This window comes from Miscanthus floridulus, chromosome 3 (assembly GCF_019320115.1).
Source record: "Miscanthus floridulus cultivar M001 chromosome 3, ASM1932011v1, whole genome shotgun sequence".
Classification (NCBI taxonomy): domain Eukaryota; kingdom Viridiplantae; phylum Streptophyta; class Magnoliopsida; order Poales; family Poaceae; genus Miscanthus; species Miscanthus floridulus.
Window position 1 is genome coordinate 3,178,930 of NC_089582.1, and position 14,017 is coordinate 3,192,946.

The 14,017-nt window shown below is 44.7% G+C and overlaps 2 protein-coding genes across 9 annotated transcripts; one reads left to right on the forward strand and one right to left on the reverse strand.

The window, feature by feature from the left end:
* Nucleotides 1–1,361: 1,361 nt before the first annotated feature.
* On the reverse strand, nucleotides 1,362–6,003 carry LOC136544786 (rRNA-processing protein EBP2-like). The gene is made up of 7 exons (XM_066536845.1): nucleotides 5,859–6,003; nucleotides 4,374–4,606; nucleotides 3,674–3,730; nucleotides 2,842–3,077; nucleotides 2,530–2,658; nucleotides 2,343–2,402; nucleotides 1,362–1,682 (listed from the first exon to the last, which is right to left on the reverse strand). Exons 2-7 carry the CDS (start codon nucleotides 4,582–4,584, stop codon nucleotides 1,611–1,613), a joined length of 765 nt encoding a protein of 254 aa, XP_066392942.1. The 5' UTR covers nucleotides 4,585–4,606; nucleotides 5,859–6,003; the 3' UTR covers nucleotides 1,362–1,610.
* A 2,235-nt stretch (nucleotides 6,004–8,238) lies between these two features.
* Nucleotides 8,239–11,138, forward strand: LOC136544787 (zinc finger A20 and AN1 domain-containing stress-associated protein 9-like). 8 transcript variants are annotated; one of them, XM_066536854.1, is made up of 4 exons: nucleotides 8,338–8,370; nucleotides 8,764–9,385; nucleotides 9,460–9,548; nucleotides 10,295–11,138. In XM_066536854.1, the coding sequence occupies exon 4, from the start codon at nucleotides 10,308–10,310 to the stop codon at nucleotides 10,806–10,808; it is 501 nt and encodes a 166-aa protein (XP_066392951.1). In that variant the 5' UTR covers nucleotides 8,338–8,370; nucleotides 8,764–9,385; nucleotides 9,460–9,548; nucleotides 10,295–10,307; the 3' UTR covers nucleotides 10,809–11,138. The 8 variants fall into 8 exon arrangements, with proteins under 8 accessions (XP_066392947.1, XP_066392951.1, XP_066392949.1 ...); XM_066536852.1 differs by lacking the exon at nucleotides 9,460–9,548 and having other exon boundaries at nucleotides 8,339–8,370; XM_066536850.1 differs by lacking the exons at nucleotides 8,764–9,385; nucleotides 9,460–9,548 and having other exon boundaries at nucleotides 8,239–8,370.
* Nucleotides 11,139–14,017: the final 2,879 nt, after the last annotated feature.

The window sequence follows — 14,017 nt, forward strand, 5'->3', positions numbered from 1 at the left end:
TTTACTTGTTTTGGTGGCATGGCCGATTTGGAAACATATGAATGGTTGTATTTTCAAGGGGGGTTTCTCCTAGTCTTGTTGTCATCTTGAGGGATATTAGAGACGAGGCAGCGTTAGGGTGTATAGCAGGAGCCTAAGGGCTCCGAAGCATATGGCCATAATTGTTTCGGTAGTGCTAGCGTCCGGACGTCCGCGCCCGGACGCTCGTGCCTACACTCCGTCTTTCCTCGTGCACCTGCATCCCACGCCTGCCTACGCGGGACCCACGGCACCCAACTGCACGTGGAGAGTCCCCGCTCGCGCCCCTCCGCTTCTCACATGCATGCACGCAGCCAGCAGCTGCAGCAGGTGGATACACCAACATCCAAAAGAGGGGGGGGGGGGGACGTGGCGGATGCCCAGCCAGCGCCGGGAGGAGGAGGAGACACTGAGGCGAAGGTGAGGAGCAGAAAAGCGAAGACATATATACAACACCCGATCTACTTTTGAAACATCCGAATGCAACACTTGCAACATACATCTGAAGGCATCTGAAGGCAGATGAAACACATGAAACAGCATCTGAAACACTAGCTGCAACACCAGATCTATTTTCGAAACATCCAGATGAAATACTTGCAACATACGTACGAAACAGCTGAAACACTCGAAATATGTGTATGAAACACTTGCAAAAAACACCTAAAAACGATGCAACTGTCCGGACGTCTTAATTGTATCATTATCCTAATTATTTTGCTCACAGTTGTTGGTTGTGGTTATTTATTCGCATCTACAGATGAACGATGCAACTGACTGCTGAACACCATATATAACCATGCAATGCAAATCGATGTTCAAGAAACCAGAAGGTAGACGTCTCCATATACCCTTCTCCTAATGCTCCAACTTCGATATCGGTTTCTTCATGATTTTTTTTTAATCTTGCGCAGTTTCTTCAGATCTTTACACTCCTTCAAAACATCTGAAACGACCTGGGCTTCCAGTAATACTGATTGATGGATGGATATCTTCATCTCTGTAGCATCAACCCCTTCCTTATCCCGATAACTGCAAGATAACTTCATGGAATGTGGTACATAAAACGCACCTTGATCCGTCAACTTCTGTACCAACTTGACTAAACCAAGCCAAGCCTCTTGAGCTCTTTGATAAGGGGAGATGCCTACTATTTCAATCGACTTGTGAGAGTTTCCACTCTCTACAGAGTCGGAAGGAGGGCTAAATCAATTCACATGTGTTGGTGTGGATTAGAGTGAAACTTAAACTAAATTCCATCCCAATCCACCCCAACACATGTAAATTGAAGTGAATCCACCAACATCCAAACAAGGGGCCGGATGATTTCATTTCGTGCATGCAAAAAAAAAAAAGTAGTTCGTTTTATATCGTCTGCTCAGCTCAAAATTATCAGTTTGATCCACTTCAATTCAATCTCTAAATTTCAACAAATTATCACCAGTTTGGGTCAAAACGGAGGTACAGCCGAGGAGAAAACCCTCGGATACTTTGAATATCCTAACAGTATGGCCGCTACAAGTTTCAGAACACATAGCAACTGAAGCTACTTAGCAAAAACGAACTTAGAAGTTTCTGCAAGACCCACTTCATCATTTAGCCTTGCGTTGCTTTTTATTGGAGTTCTGTGCCTCCTGTTTCTTCTCCAGATTATTCCGAGATCTCTGTAAATAACGGGGCAAAAAAATGTCAGAACAGAGAGTAATGGAGCACCAAGTAGCTTCACATGCTATGACGCAATACCCATACATATACACATTCAGTTGTTGCATGTATTCAACAAGCCAATATATACCTATGCTGGCATACAGCTTGGGATCATTCAACTGGAGATGGCGATAAGATGGTAGTGCTCAAGCTTTGGGCTCGGCTTTTCCAAATATTGCCTAAAAGCCATTGATATGTGCTTCACAAGAAATGCACGAGTAATGCAGATTAAAGTGTCTCCAACACCCAAAGTTGACCTCCATGGTGACATGCTGTTCGAGATCATTTAAGACGATGGAACATTATGTTCCGCAACCTTTCAGCTCAACAGGCACCTCCAAATGACGCCTAAAAGCCTTTGATATGTGCTCAAAAAAAAAAATGCAGTGCCACAGTAATGCAGTTTGAATTGTTTCAAGTGTATTCAACATCCAAAAATGATCTCCATGGTGGTGTGCTGCTCGAGATCATTCTAGATAATGAAAACATGATATCGCACAAAATTTGAGCTTAATAGGTCTTTCCAAATGACACCTAAAAGCCTTCGATATGTGCTTCGCAAAACAAAACCGGGAAAAAAAGCAAATGCACACACACAAAAAAAGTGACTCAATTACCTTCTTCTTTCTCCGATTTTGTCGCTGCCTACCTGAATCCTTCTTTGGTTTTTGTACTTGCTGAAAAATTTATCAGTCATAAGAAGAATTATTAAATGCCAAAATTCCATACAGAATAACAATTCAATTCAATAAAGTACATTGGCCAGGATGAATTAGAATAGAATTTCTTAAATAGTGTAAACACCTGAGAGAGAGCTATAGTCCGAGCGTGTCGTTCAGCATGTGTCTCTTGCTCTTCCTCCAGTTCACCATCACTGTTGAGCATCAGTTTAAGCCTCCCTTCTCCTAGTAGTTTCTCGGAACGAGCATGCCTCTACAGAAACAAACCAAAATGAAGGCACGCGAGGAAAAAAAAGCATAGGAACAGGAGGAGGCTCCTAGTAGCATGATAAAGTGTCACTTTAAATTTTCACAACAGAAAAATCTTACTAATTTTCGTCTGGCCGTTCCCCTTCTTTTACAGAATGGAAACATTAGCACTCTTCAAATGAATTACCTTCGATTTCAGATGTATCTTGACCATCTCCTCATTTAAGCATATGAGCCTAGGACAGAGCTTGCACTTAAACACAGATTTGCATTTCAGGATGCAGTTAGGAAAATCTGCATCAACGGTATCATCTGTGTTATCAGCACTTTTGGCAGAGTCAGCGTCAGCACTAGAAGATTTTTTAATGGGCAAACTTATTTCGCGACGTTCTTGAATTCTTGGGCTGCTATGTTCATCATCGTCTGAAACGAAACCCATGATTGATTAAAAAATTGTTTTCACAACATTTAAGAACTATTTAACGCATAAAAGAGATGATATCAATAGAAATGGGCACAGCCAGAACAGTTCCCTCCCATTCTTTTCGAGAATACATAACATGAATCATAACTCAAGACAAGTACTGTTCGGGTGAGCTTAGCTGATTTTCTCAGACAGTGAACATTTTTTTTCATGACCAGTAGTTTAGCATGAATGCATAACCATATAACAAGATGACACCAAAGGGTAACAGTTAACAGCTATACGCTTATATTCTTTTAAATTACAATTAGAGCAAATTATCCTGTGCATAAGACTGAACAAACAATAATTCTCAGTTTCATACATCAACAACAAGTCTTAGAAATAGTAATTATCAGTCTTATAGAACCTACAAACACAATTCAAAAGTATCTTGCACAAACACTTGCTTTACAACAGGAAATCTAACTTCATCTAAACCATAAGTTACATAATCTGACAAAGATCCCCTAAATTAAAAGGAAAACAAGTTAAAGTCCAGATTCCAGAAACAATAAAGCATGGCTTATTATTTATCAGCAAGAACAAAGAATACCTATAGATGCGTCGTCAACATCATTCCCAGAGTTGTCCTCACTTTGGTATCCTGAACCTGGTAGACATAAGCAACAAAAGAAGAATTTTTTATCAATTCTTTTCACAGGTCAAGAGTCTGTTTCAGCTATTCCTGCACCTGGGGTATAACTTTCAGCTGTTTTTAGCGAAACAGTAAAATGAATATATCTAGCAGGAACTGATTACCCGATCTTACAGTTGGATTCCTAGGAAACATATAATGAAACAGAGCTTTCATAACAATGGATGACAGTTTCACTTAATAAATTATGGCATACTGCTCCTTTGTTCAATTTCTCCATTGATTCTACAGTTTTCTTTACTGGAAATTGTAGTTAGACCTAACATCATATGCAAGTTTAATACTCATCATAAAAAACAATATAATACTCTTAGTTAACATACTGGAATAGTGTCATTGTTAGATTGAAACTGCTAATGATTCATCAACAATCAAAGAGACAATGGACAGATTGATCATTGCATTTGACTACTTTAAAATCTGATGGATCCTCTCCCTCGCATGACAAATTGAAGCTGATAGGCTAAACACTTTAAACTCATCCAACTGCATCAGGTTGTCCATTTTGCAGAAACACAAGGCAATTGCGCGACAGAGAAACAGAGAAGAATACATGCAAGAGATCTCGACCCACACCATGAAATGTGGTTATACTCACTTTCTTCTTCAATCTGTTGTTCTAGTTCTTCTTCCTTTTCTTCTCCTGATTCTTCCCGGACTGCTTCCTCTTCTTGCACCTCCTCTACTTCCTCACTGCTGACTGCATCTTCTGCTGAATCTCTGTCTGAGTCACAACCTGATGAGGAGGAAGACGATGAGGAGCCACTGTTACCGCCGTGGTCCTGCCTGAAGTAGCGCCTCTTGATCATTTTGCCTTCTCCGGGTGAAAGACTGAAGAACAATTCAAGAACATAATTCAGAAACCACGTGTTCCCAATTAAAGAGGCATGAGAGAAGAACATCTATAACAAGAAGAATAAAACAAGACATAACCAAGCAGAAGTTTATGTCTTGTGCTACGGAATTCCGACTAGGTAACAGCTAACATTGATCTGAGTTATACATTTGGCCAGAAAGACAATATACTACTCTACTAACAGTAGCGCCATATTTATGCATCAAATATGAATCCATGAATCCATACATCGAATCTTGAATCAATGAATCCAGATTGGAAAACAAGATCCATGCATCAGCAAGACTACTATCAAGTATGAGTGGCGGACCCATGATTTGAACCAAGATAGTCCCAGCCAATCCTACAATATGCAATTCGGTACAATCCAATACACAATACGGTATACAAGTACAAAAATTAACAAGAAAAATAACCAATAGTACTTGCACGTATATTTAAATGTGCTCACAGTATCTTAAATCCAACATAATAAGTTCGAAACAAGTTGTGATTTAGTCCTGGAGGCTACCAGTCCAGTCATGCCAATCCTATATGGATGACACGCTAGTTGGGTTGGGTCTGCCCATCAGAAACAAGTTCCTGAAGTTTGAACTCTATTGACATCCATTACAGCTGCTATTATTATTTATGAGATTGTTTTTTAGTCTTAACCTGAAAGCCCATTCCTATCTGATTGGTTCTGCAGGCTAGACCCTTGATTTCACAGGTTGCAATCATTACATGACGATGAGAATGGTTGAACGCGCTGCATCCACTGTGTGCCAATCAGAACAGGATTAACACGGCACCTAAACTTTTCATGTGAAACACAGAATAAAATTGAGGTAGGTAAGCTACCTGACAAGTTTACAACAGTAGCAAAACAAACACATCTGACAACAGTCTGGGTGAACTAAGCCAGAGACTTGAAATTTGGACATGAAATTGAGTCCAATATGAATCATAGTGCATGACATTGCAAGGACTTGATCTCTATTGCACTGAGATTCATAAAATTGACAAGACAGCCTCGGGTTTTGAATGAAACTAGAAGGAATTTAAGGATTCGACCTCGCTACTGCAGTACTGCAGGATACGAGGGCAGGGTCGGTACACACACAAGATAATATTTGCATAAGTTCGAAGTTAGCCGGCATCAAATAGCCGAATAGGCGACTAGCTTTAAGTCAAGGGTTTGGGGCTCGGTTTCGCACGGAGGGAAGGGCAGAGAAGGGGTGGGAATACCTGGTGCGTGCTCGTCGCCGGCGAAGAGACCGATAAAAGCCTCGGCACCGGGCGTCGAGCGGCGGCGGCGGTAGCTCAGAGCAAGCGACAGAGAGCGCGCCGCGCACGGGGTGGCGGCGGAGGCGGTAGCTCTGAGGTCTGAGCAAGCAAGAGAGAGGACGGGGTGGGCGGGTGCTAGCGGTCCGGGGTTGTTCGGCTCAGCCCAACAGGGGAGGGCACCCACACGGGCCTTTTTTCCTGGGCCGTTCACTTTCACGCGTTTCTTTTACACAATTCTTTTTCTCTCTTTTTTATACGTATTTTTATTCTTCCTAATTTTATATTATATTTATTTTATTATTTATACTAGCAGTGGGAAACTGCCAATGAAAAGTGAAAATTGGTTTAAATAAGTAAAATAGTAATGGTATCTACTAATACATTGCAAATAAGCAAGACATTTTTTTTCTATTCAAGCTAGAACCTTTTCAACTCGAACCTAGAACAAATTTCAGGAACATGCAACACTTTTTCTCTCAAAGTAGAAACAATTTTATCTTTAACGTGTGACAAATTCCAAATGAACTTAGAATAAAAATATTGTTCTCTCATTATTTTACTATATACTATTTTTATTATAAACATGTGGCGAATTCCAAATGAACCTGGAGTATTGCTTGGTGCAAGAACAAAATTAATTTTTCAAATTTGAAGTGTAGTTTTAAAATCATTGTTCCCTACCTGAGATGCTTTGACTCTTCAGAAAGTTGGAATGACTTATAATTTGGAATGGAGGGAATACTATATAATATACCCTTTACGTGCATGTTTGTGTTCTTTTTTCGCTTTTGGCCTACCTTGCATCTAAAGTTCGCTCTACCTATATAGAATAGCTAAAGTTCGCAAGACCTATGATGTTTTTCTAGGTCCACAGTTGCCCATGGTGGTTGTACATATCCATAATGGTATCATCTTTTCTTTTAATAAATTAATATAAAACTAGTAAACATGCACGTGCGTTGTAACATGCTCAACTTGACTCTTCAGAAAGTTGGAATGACTTATAATTTGGAATGGAGGGAGTACTATATAATATACCCTTTACGTGCATGTTTGTGTTCTTTTTTCGCTTTTGGCATACCTTGCATCTAAAGTTCGCTCTACCTATATAGAATAGCTAAAGTTCGCAAGACCTATGATGTTTTTCTAGGTCCACGGTTGCCCATGGTGGTTGTACATATCCATAATGGTATCATCTTTTCTTTTAATAAATTAATATAAAACTAGTAAACATGCACGTGCGTTGTAACATGCTCAACTTGTGATGTGGTCACATGGAGAACTTATGACTCTTTTTTTTAAAGAACGACAGATTAACTGCCGGTCTATGTATTGATGGAGAAGATGAACACACAAAACATTACAACATAAGAACACCACCACACAAACCACAACGACAACACAAAAAAACCACCCCAACAAGCTTTGAACCCAGCACCGGCAGCAAGGATCACCAGACAAGCTGTAGCAACATCCATGGTGGGAAGGGGTCCTCCAAAGCGACTCGATATGCAACAATCACGTCCTCGTTCCAATATGTCATAATCGGATTTCGAACCGCGGCTAGATATACGTTGTTCTAACTCACATAAGCACATGCTATGAGATTGGGTCATGGTCGGAAAAGAGAAACGCATAAGAGCATCATATGAAGTAAAATACGACATAGCTAATAATATTTTTATTTTTATTTTAGATATATAGATATATATACATATACATACATATATATAGATCTAGATAATGGATTGGTAAGGCAGATTAGCGAAAAAAAGATAGTAGCACAACCCTTCCATTTAGATTCGCTCTCGCATCCAAAATACACAGTAATTTTTTTTATATCATAACAGTGATGAAAAGAGCATGGGAACTATGCAGATCCTGTTTATCATCTTACACTAAACATATATTACTAGTACCAACAATCGATTGAAACGTGGAGCCCAATCAAAGAGAAGTGCCGAACATACTACTATAGCTCACTCAGCACTCGACAGTCCACGTCGCTGTAAAGTTACACGTACGATCCCATGTGGACCCAGAGGAGCCACGTCGTCCCCCACCCGCCAAACCACCAGGCCCACCACCACGGGCAAGTAGCCCCCACCGTGTCAGGCTTTTTCCCCATGGTCCACCGTGGACACCACCCACGCGCGAACCAACGCCCTGCACACACTGCACCCGGCCCCCGCTGGCACGCGGGCCCGCCACCACCCCGACCTCGGGCCCCACCCGCAGCCCAACGGCACGCCTGCCGTGCCGGCCGTCTCCGCGCTAACCACCCAGTTTAATACGCGGGGCATTTTTTACTTTTTAATCTAATTTAATCTGACGCGTAATCGCAGCGGCGAGGCCTGGGAAACGGGCTGGCCTTTATAAGCGCACGCCAGAACAGAAAAAAAGGAAAAGAACAAAAAAAAAAAGGGGGGAAATTCTCCGCGGGGGAAAAGGTCGCGTGCCGTCTCGCCCACAGGTTGGTGCCGCCGCTCGCCGCCTCTCCTCCTCCTCCCTTCCTCCTCCACGGCCCCAGATCTGATCCCTCTCGGTTCTCCGCGCCGGCCAGCCGATCCGGGGCGCGCGTCTCCATCTCCGTCTCAGGCCTGTTGTTGGCGGGTTCGTGGCGTGTCGAGATGTATGTTTTTTTTTCCGTTAGTTAGAATTTTGGCTGATTCGTTGGTTGCCTGGTGTTGCTATTGGATCGACGAGTAGCGATTCGCTTGGATCTGCGCGGCGGATTGGGTTGACCGCTGTGGTTGGTGCCGTCGTCGTGCAGTTTTGGAGGACAGAATTTGTGTGGGGCTGGATTTTGGATTTGTTTCCCTTTATTAATTCTTCCCGAATCATTTGTGCCGTGGATTGTTTCTAGGCTGGGAGGTGGAGTGCTGGTTGGTCGCCGGCGCTTGGGGAAAGTTCATCCATGCCCGCGCTGGGTGCATGCTACGGTTGATTTGCGGGCGGGCGCATGGTTTGCTTCTGTGAACATGGTGCTGAATCATGGAGCACGTCAGGAGGCATACGCTGATGAGGAAGGTCTCTCGGATTATCCCATGCCTGCTTGGATTAAGCGGCAGGCTTCCTTGCCGTGCCTGGCACATCCATGACTGCGGGTGGATTACGGCAAGAGGTTTCTTGGTGACCATGGCAAGGGCAATTTGCTTGGAGATATGGCTTGAATTGCTATGATTAAGCTTGACTGGGTGAATTGTGTGTGCATCTGGGTGATTGGGATTCCAGGGTCCAGGCCTAGGTTGCTTCACCCGGTTGCTGCCAGTTGTCTGCCTTGTGCTGGGGGTGCATAAGCAATCTTTCCTTGCGGAGCAACCAAAAGCGATTGTGTGAAGCGGTTGATTAACCATGGGTGCAGAGCTTCAGTTGTTTATATAGGATATCCAATAAGGATGGGATAGTGCTCAAGCACAATTAGATCAGCTAACAAAGAAGACCTGGGATGCGTGTTGCTGGCTAACAATACCATTGCTGCTCTGCAGGTTCGATGTGCTTGTCTTTATTTTGTTCTGCTCGATAAGCTGACAGATATGATAACATTTCTTACTGTTTTCAGTATTACAGCTGAATATGCAACCTGGGCACCTGGTGGTGTGCGCTAGTAATAATTAGTCTTATCAGGAGATTCAGGAAGAAAGAACCATGGTAGCAACTGTTGATGTTTGAATCAATCAATTTAGACTGGACTGTGGATAGAATCATATACGTTTACTTTTGATATTTGAAACAACTTGAGACTGGGTGCTGAACTGCTGATTGCTAACATGTCCTTCGCCTGCAGCTGCTGCTTATCTGAATAATCTGGGCTGTGTTATCAGTTAACTAGAACTATTTGAAAGACCTTGCAGAATGACACATTGGGATGAAATTGACATAAACATTGATAGCCTGGGTGCAAATGGTAGAGTCTTACCGCCTATGACTGGAAGGTCCCGGGTTCGAGTTGCGGTCTCCTCGTATTGCACAAGCGAGGGTAAGGCTTGCCACTGACACCCTTCCCCAGACCCCGCACAGAGCGGGAGCTTTCTGCACTGGGTACGCCCCTTTATTGATAGCCTGGGTTATTCATTTGAGCCATTTACAATCAGATTTATTCTTTAGCTGATGGGCTGAAACAGTTGCATTCTCTAAAGGAAACAAGGATTGAAATTTGCTGCACTCCTTTTAATGATTCAACCCAGCACTGCTAATTTCCTCATTTTCTCTCTGTGCAACCTTTGTAGTTCCAACTGTTGGACATTGGGTTGTATTTCTTTCCGAACCTGAATCATGTATTTCTGTCTTTTTGTCACTCTTATTTCCTCATTTTCTCTCTGCGCAACCTTTGTAGTTCCAACTGATTTTGTGCTCTTATTTGCCTTCTAATTAACTGTGAACTTTTGTCCCTGCAGCCTGTTGATAACAATGGCACAAGAGAGCTGGAAACAAGAGTCTGAGGAGACTGGAGTCCACGCCCCTGAGGCCCCAATTCTGTGCATAAACAATTGTGGCTTCTTCGGCAGCAGCATGACAAACAATATGTGCTCGAAGTGCTATAGGGACTTCATCAAGTTGATGGAAAACCCTGCGGTGGAGAAGAAGTTGATCATAGGGCCATCATCCTCTGCGGTGCCTCCACTAGAGGCAGCAAAGCGAGACGATGCGACCGCCGCAGCCGAAGCCACAGCTGTAGACGACAAGCAAGCAGCGCAGGAGGAGCCCCCAAAGCCACCGAGCAACCGATGCCTGACCTGCCGCAAGAAGGTTGGGCTGACTGGGTTCCAGTGCCGCTGCGGCGGGACCTTCTGCTCCATGCACCGCTACACGGACTCCCACCAGTGCACCTTCGACTACAAGACGGCGGCCAGGGAGCAGATCGCCAAGCAGAACCCCGTCGTGATGGCCGAGAAGATCAACAAGATCTGACTGATGGGCGGTCATCGTCGAGGGGTCTCTGGATTCTAAATTCGTGTCCGTGCCTGGGTTCAGTCAATCTCGCTCCGATCGATAGGTTCCTTCAGGTCGTCAGGTTGGGGGTGCTCTGGGTTAGTAGTGTGTTAGTTGGGGGGTGGGGGGATCTCAATTGTGTCTATCCTTCTTCCTTTTATCATGGTTTCGTTCTCTCGATTGTGTAATAATGTAAATATATGCCCTATTCAAACTGTAATTTAATCCTATTGCTTCCTAATTACTACTATGTTGATGGGGTTTGATTTATATCGTTGAATATATCAAGTGGCGTCCAGTCTTTGTTCATTGCAGATATCCAGAAAAAAATTGAACAATTCGAGTTGAAGGAACGCAGGGTGATTGGATGGCAGCTTAGCTTTGTTTGTTAGCCGTATGGTTTGTGCTGAAAGGATGTCGTGGTTTTGCGTCGTCGTCGCTTCAGCTGGAAGTTTTTTGAGGCGCGCATTCTGACCTGAAGGCCCGCAAGTGGTGTATTGACATGTCACCGGTATTGTACATTATCACTCGGTGCTCTGGAAGCCTGGGCAAGTCGCAGCGAGCCTGAAGCTTATCTCATCCTCCTACCACCACCAAGGCACCAAGTAGTATATGTGATGAGATAAAGGTAGCACGTCAAGATAAGCCTATAGATAGATGCCATGTCCACATGCAACTGCCTTGGCCATTCTTTGCTGTACTCATGATCAGTGCGTCTGTTGGAAAGCAACGCTTGTTGAGAGTTGGATTGAGTACATGTCAAATGGGATCCATGAGATGAGAGTATCATCCATCAGACTATAGTTGCTTGGAGAGGAAAACACTGCCGGAAGTGGAGGATGAGGGGTTGACTGGCAAATGGCAATGCTCCCTGCTGTTCGCCTTTTCGTGGTGTCAGCCGCTTATAGCTTCGCTTTGTGCTGGGTCTCTATCTCGGTCACGGTACGGGGGGAAATCGTGAGATAGCGAGGCAAATGATGGTGACACATGGCCCCGGCTCGCTGAATCTCGACTAAAATTGACTGAAAAACACTGTTTTAGCTAAAATATTGTGAGAGAAAAATACTATTTCGACCGAAAAAAGAAATCGAACAAGTCAGATATAGGTAAGCGGAATAACAGGAATAAATAGGATCGAGCTAGTCACTGGAAATGTGAAATTCAGTGGCGAGGTTTTTGTCCCTAAAATTGAAGGGGGCTGTCAGACTCAGAGGCAACATGTTTGGCAAAATTCTGACGGGATGGGTCATGGGTGGGTGTTTGTCTGCCCAGCTCAGGCGTCAGACCCCCAGCTCGCATGCAGAGTCTACAGCGGCACTGGAGTACTGTGCCTTCTTTTAGAGCAACTTCAGCTGTAGCTCCCAAATTAGAGCCTCTATTTTATATTTGGGTGCCTATCCCTATTTTTATTGGTCCAAATTTGTGCTTCCACTCCAGCAGCAGCCCCAAAACGAAGACCCCCAAATCCATATTAGTAGACAATGACATAAGGGGCCCACTTGTCATTGGGTCAAATCTATCTTCTCCTGAAATCCACCCCACATACCATGACGCGTGCAGAACGAGCGCTCGCCTGTGCCGGCAGGGCTGCGAGGGCCGAGCTCGCGCGGCCAAGCAGAGGGTACCGAGCCCGCACGGCGGAGTAAAGGGAGGCCCGCACGGCGGAGCAGAGGGGAGCAGCGGGCCCGCGCGCACACGGCGGCGGCGGAGGAGAAGGGGCCGACGCCGGGGAGGAAAGGTCGCGGACGCCATGGCAGGGGGCGCGCGCTCGAGCTTGTGCATGCCCGGGTGGAGGAGAAGGGGCGCGGCGCTAAGGGGAGGAGCCGGCGAGCCCTCCATCCCTGCCTTCCGTGGATCTGGTCGCGCGGAGCTCGTCGGAGGAAGCCACCAGAGGGAGAGGAGCCGCGCCGCCGGTGCTCGATCTCGCTTCCGCACGAGGGAGGAGAGGAAGCCACGCTGCCGGTGCTCGCTGCCGCACTAGGACACCGCGCCGCTCGTCGGAGGAAGCCACCGGAGGGAGAGTTGCAGCACCCGCACGGATGGGGGCCGGGTTGTTGGCCCAACCAAAATGGGGTCTGGTGAGAGGATTTGGGTGCCCACACAAATTTGGGGTCCATAGTAAGGGCCCTGCTGGAGTTGGATTTTTGACCTAAGCCCCCATATTTAGCTATGGGGGCTCATGTAGGGGCCTTGCTGGAGTTGCTCTTAGATCGTAGAAATGGAAATGGTTTCTGGGTTTCATCTTTTTTATTGAGAGGTCAACTGGATGTGCAGATTTCTCGTTCCGAATTGGAAGGCACCTTGTTCGCCTGGATGTTTGGATCCAGACACGGTTTTGAATACCAACTCGGATATACTGCCCAGTCCCTAAATAACTGTCATTTTTTTGTTTTTAAAGAAAACTAAATATATAAAAAATAGTATTATGGTGCTCCTTTCATACAGGTAATTAAGGTCGTTTAGGATAGTATTTAGCGTACAAAGATTAATTAATTATGATGTATTTTTTCTTGTTTATCCTTGTTAAATAGGGTTGTAGGTATGTCACGTAAAACAAATGTTTGTATCTGGAGTGGTAAGCATGCCGCAGCCTAAGACAGAAGGTGCACGGTTTGATCCTTCTTAGGTACGGTATTTTTGCAGAGCTCGTGATTTTTGTAAGGCACTGTGCGGCTCGTTTGGGCGCGTTTTTTTTTTGCCGCTCGCGTTTGGGCACGTTCTTTTGGCAAGTTTTTTTTTCCTCAAATACGTAAAAAACTTACGCATCTTTGTAATTAAGGTAGAAAAGTTTGATACAAACAATGCGCTCTTGGCGAGCGTCCTAGAAGGTCTACATGATTGCAGCCGATAGCTGGACCATCCTAGCAAACAAATACATATTTTGATATTACACAAATGATAGACAACCAGGATAAGGGCAATGACGTAGCCTAGGAAGAGAGCTTGCGCTTTTGCTGCTTCCAGCGTGACTCATTCCCAACGACGTGGAAGAGCACTTCCAGTGATTCGACGTTGGAATCATCGGGCCCGGCCTCGTCGAGCTCCTCGTAGATCTTCATCGCTGATGCGCTTGGTGTTGATAGGCCTGTGACCAAACCTAATCGCTGCATGATTAGGATCTTACCTCTTGGAAGCAGGCACCAGAGAGAGGCATTGAGCCGCTAGATGCTTGCATCGTCATAGCAGCA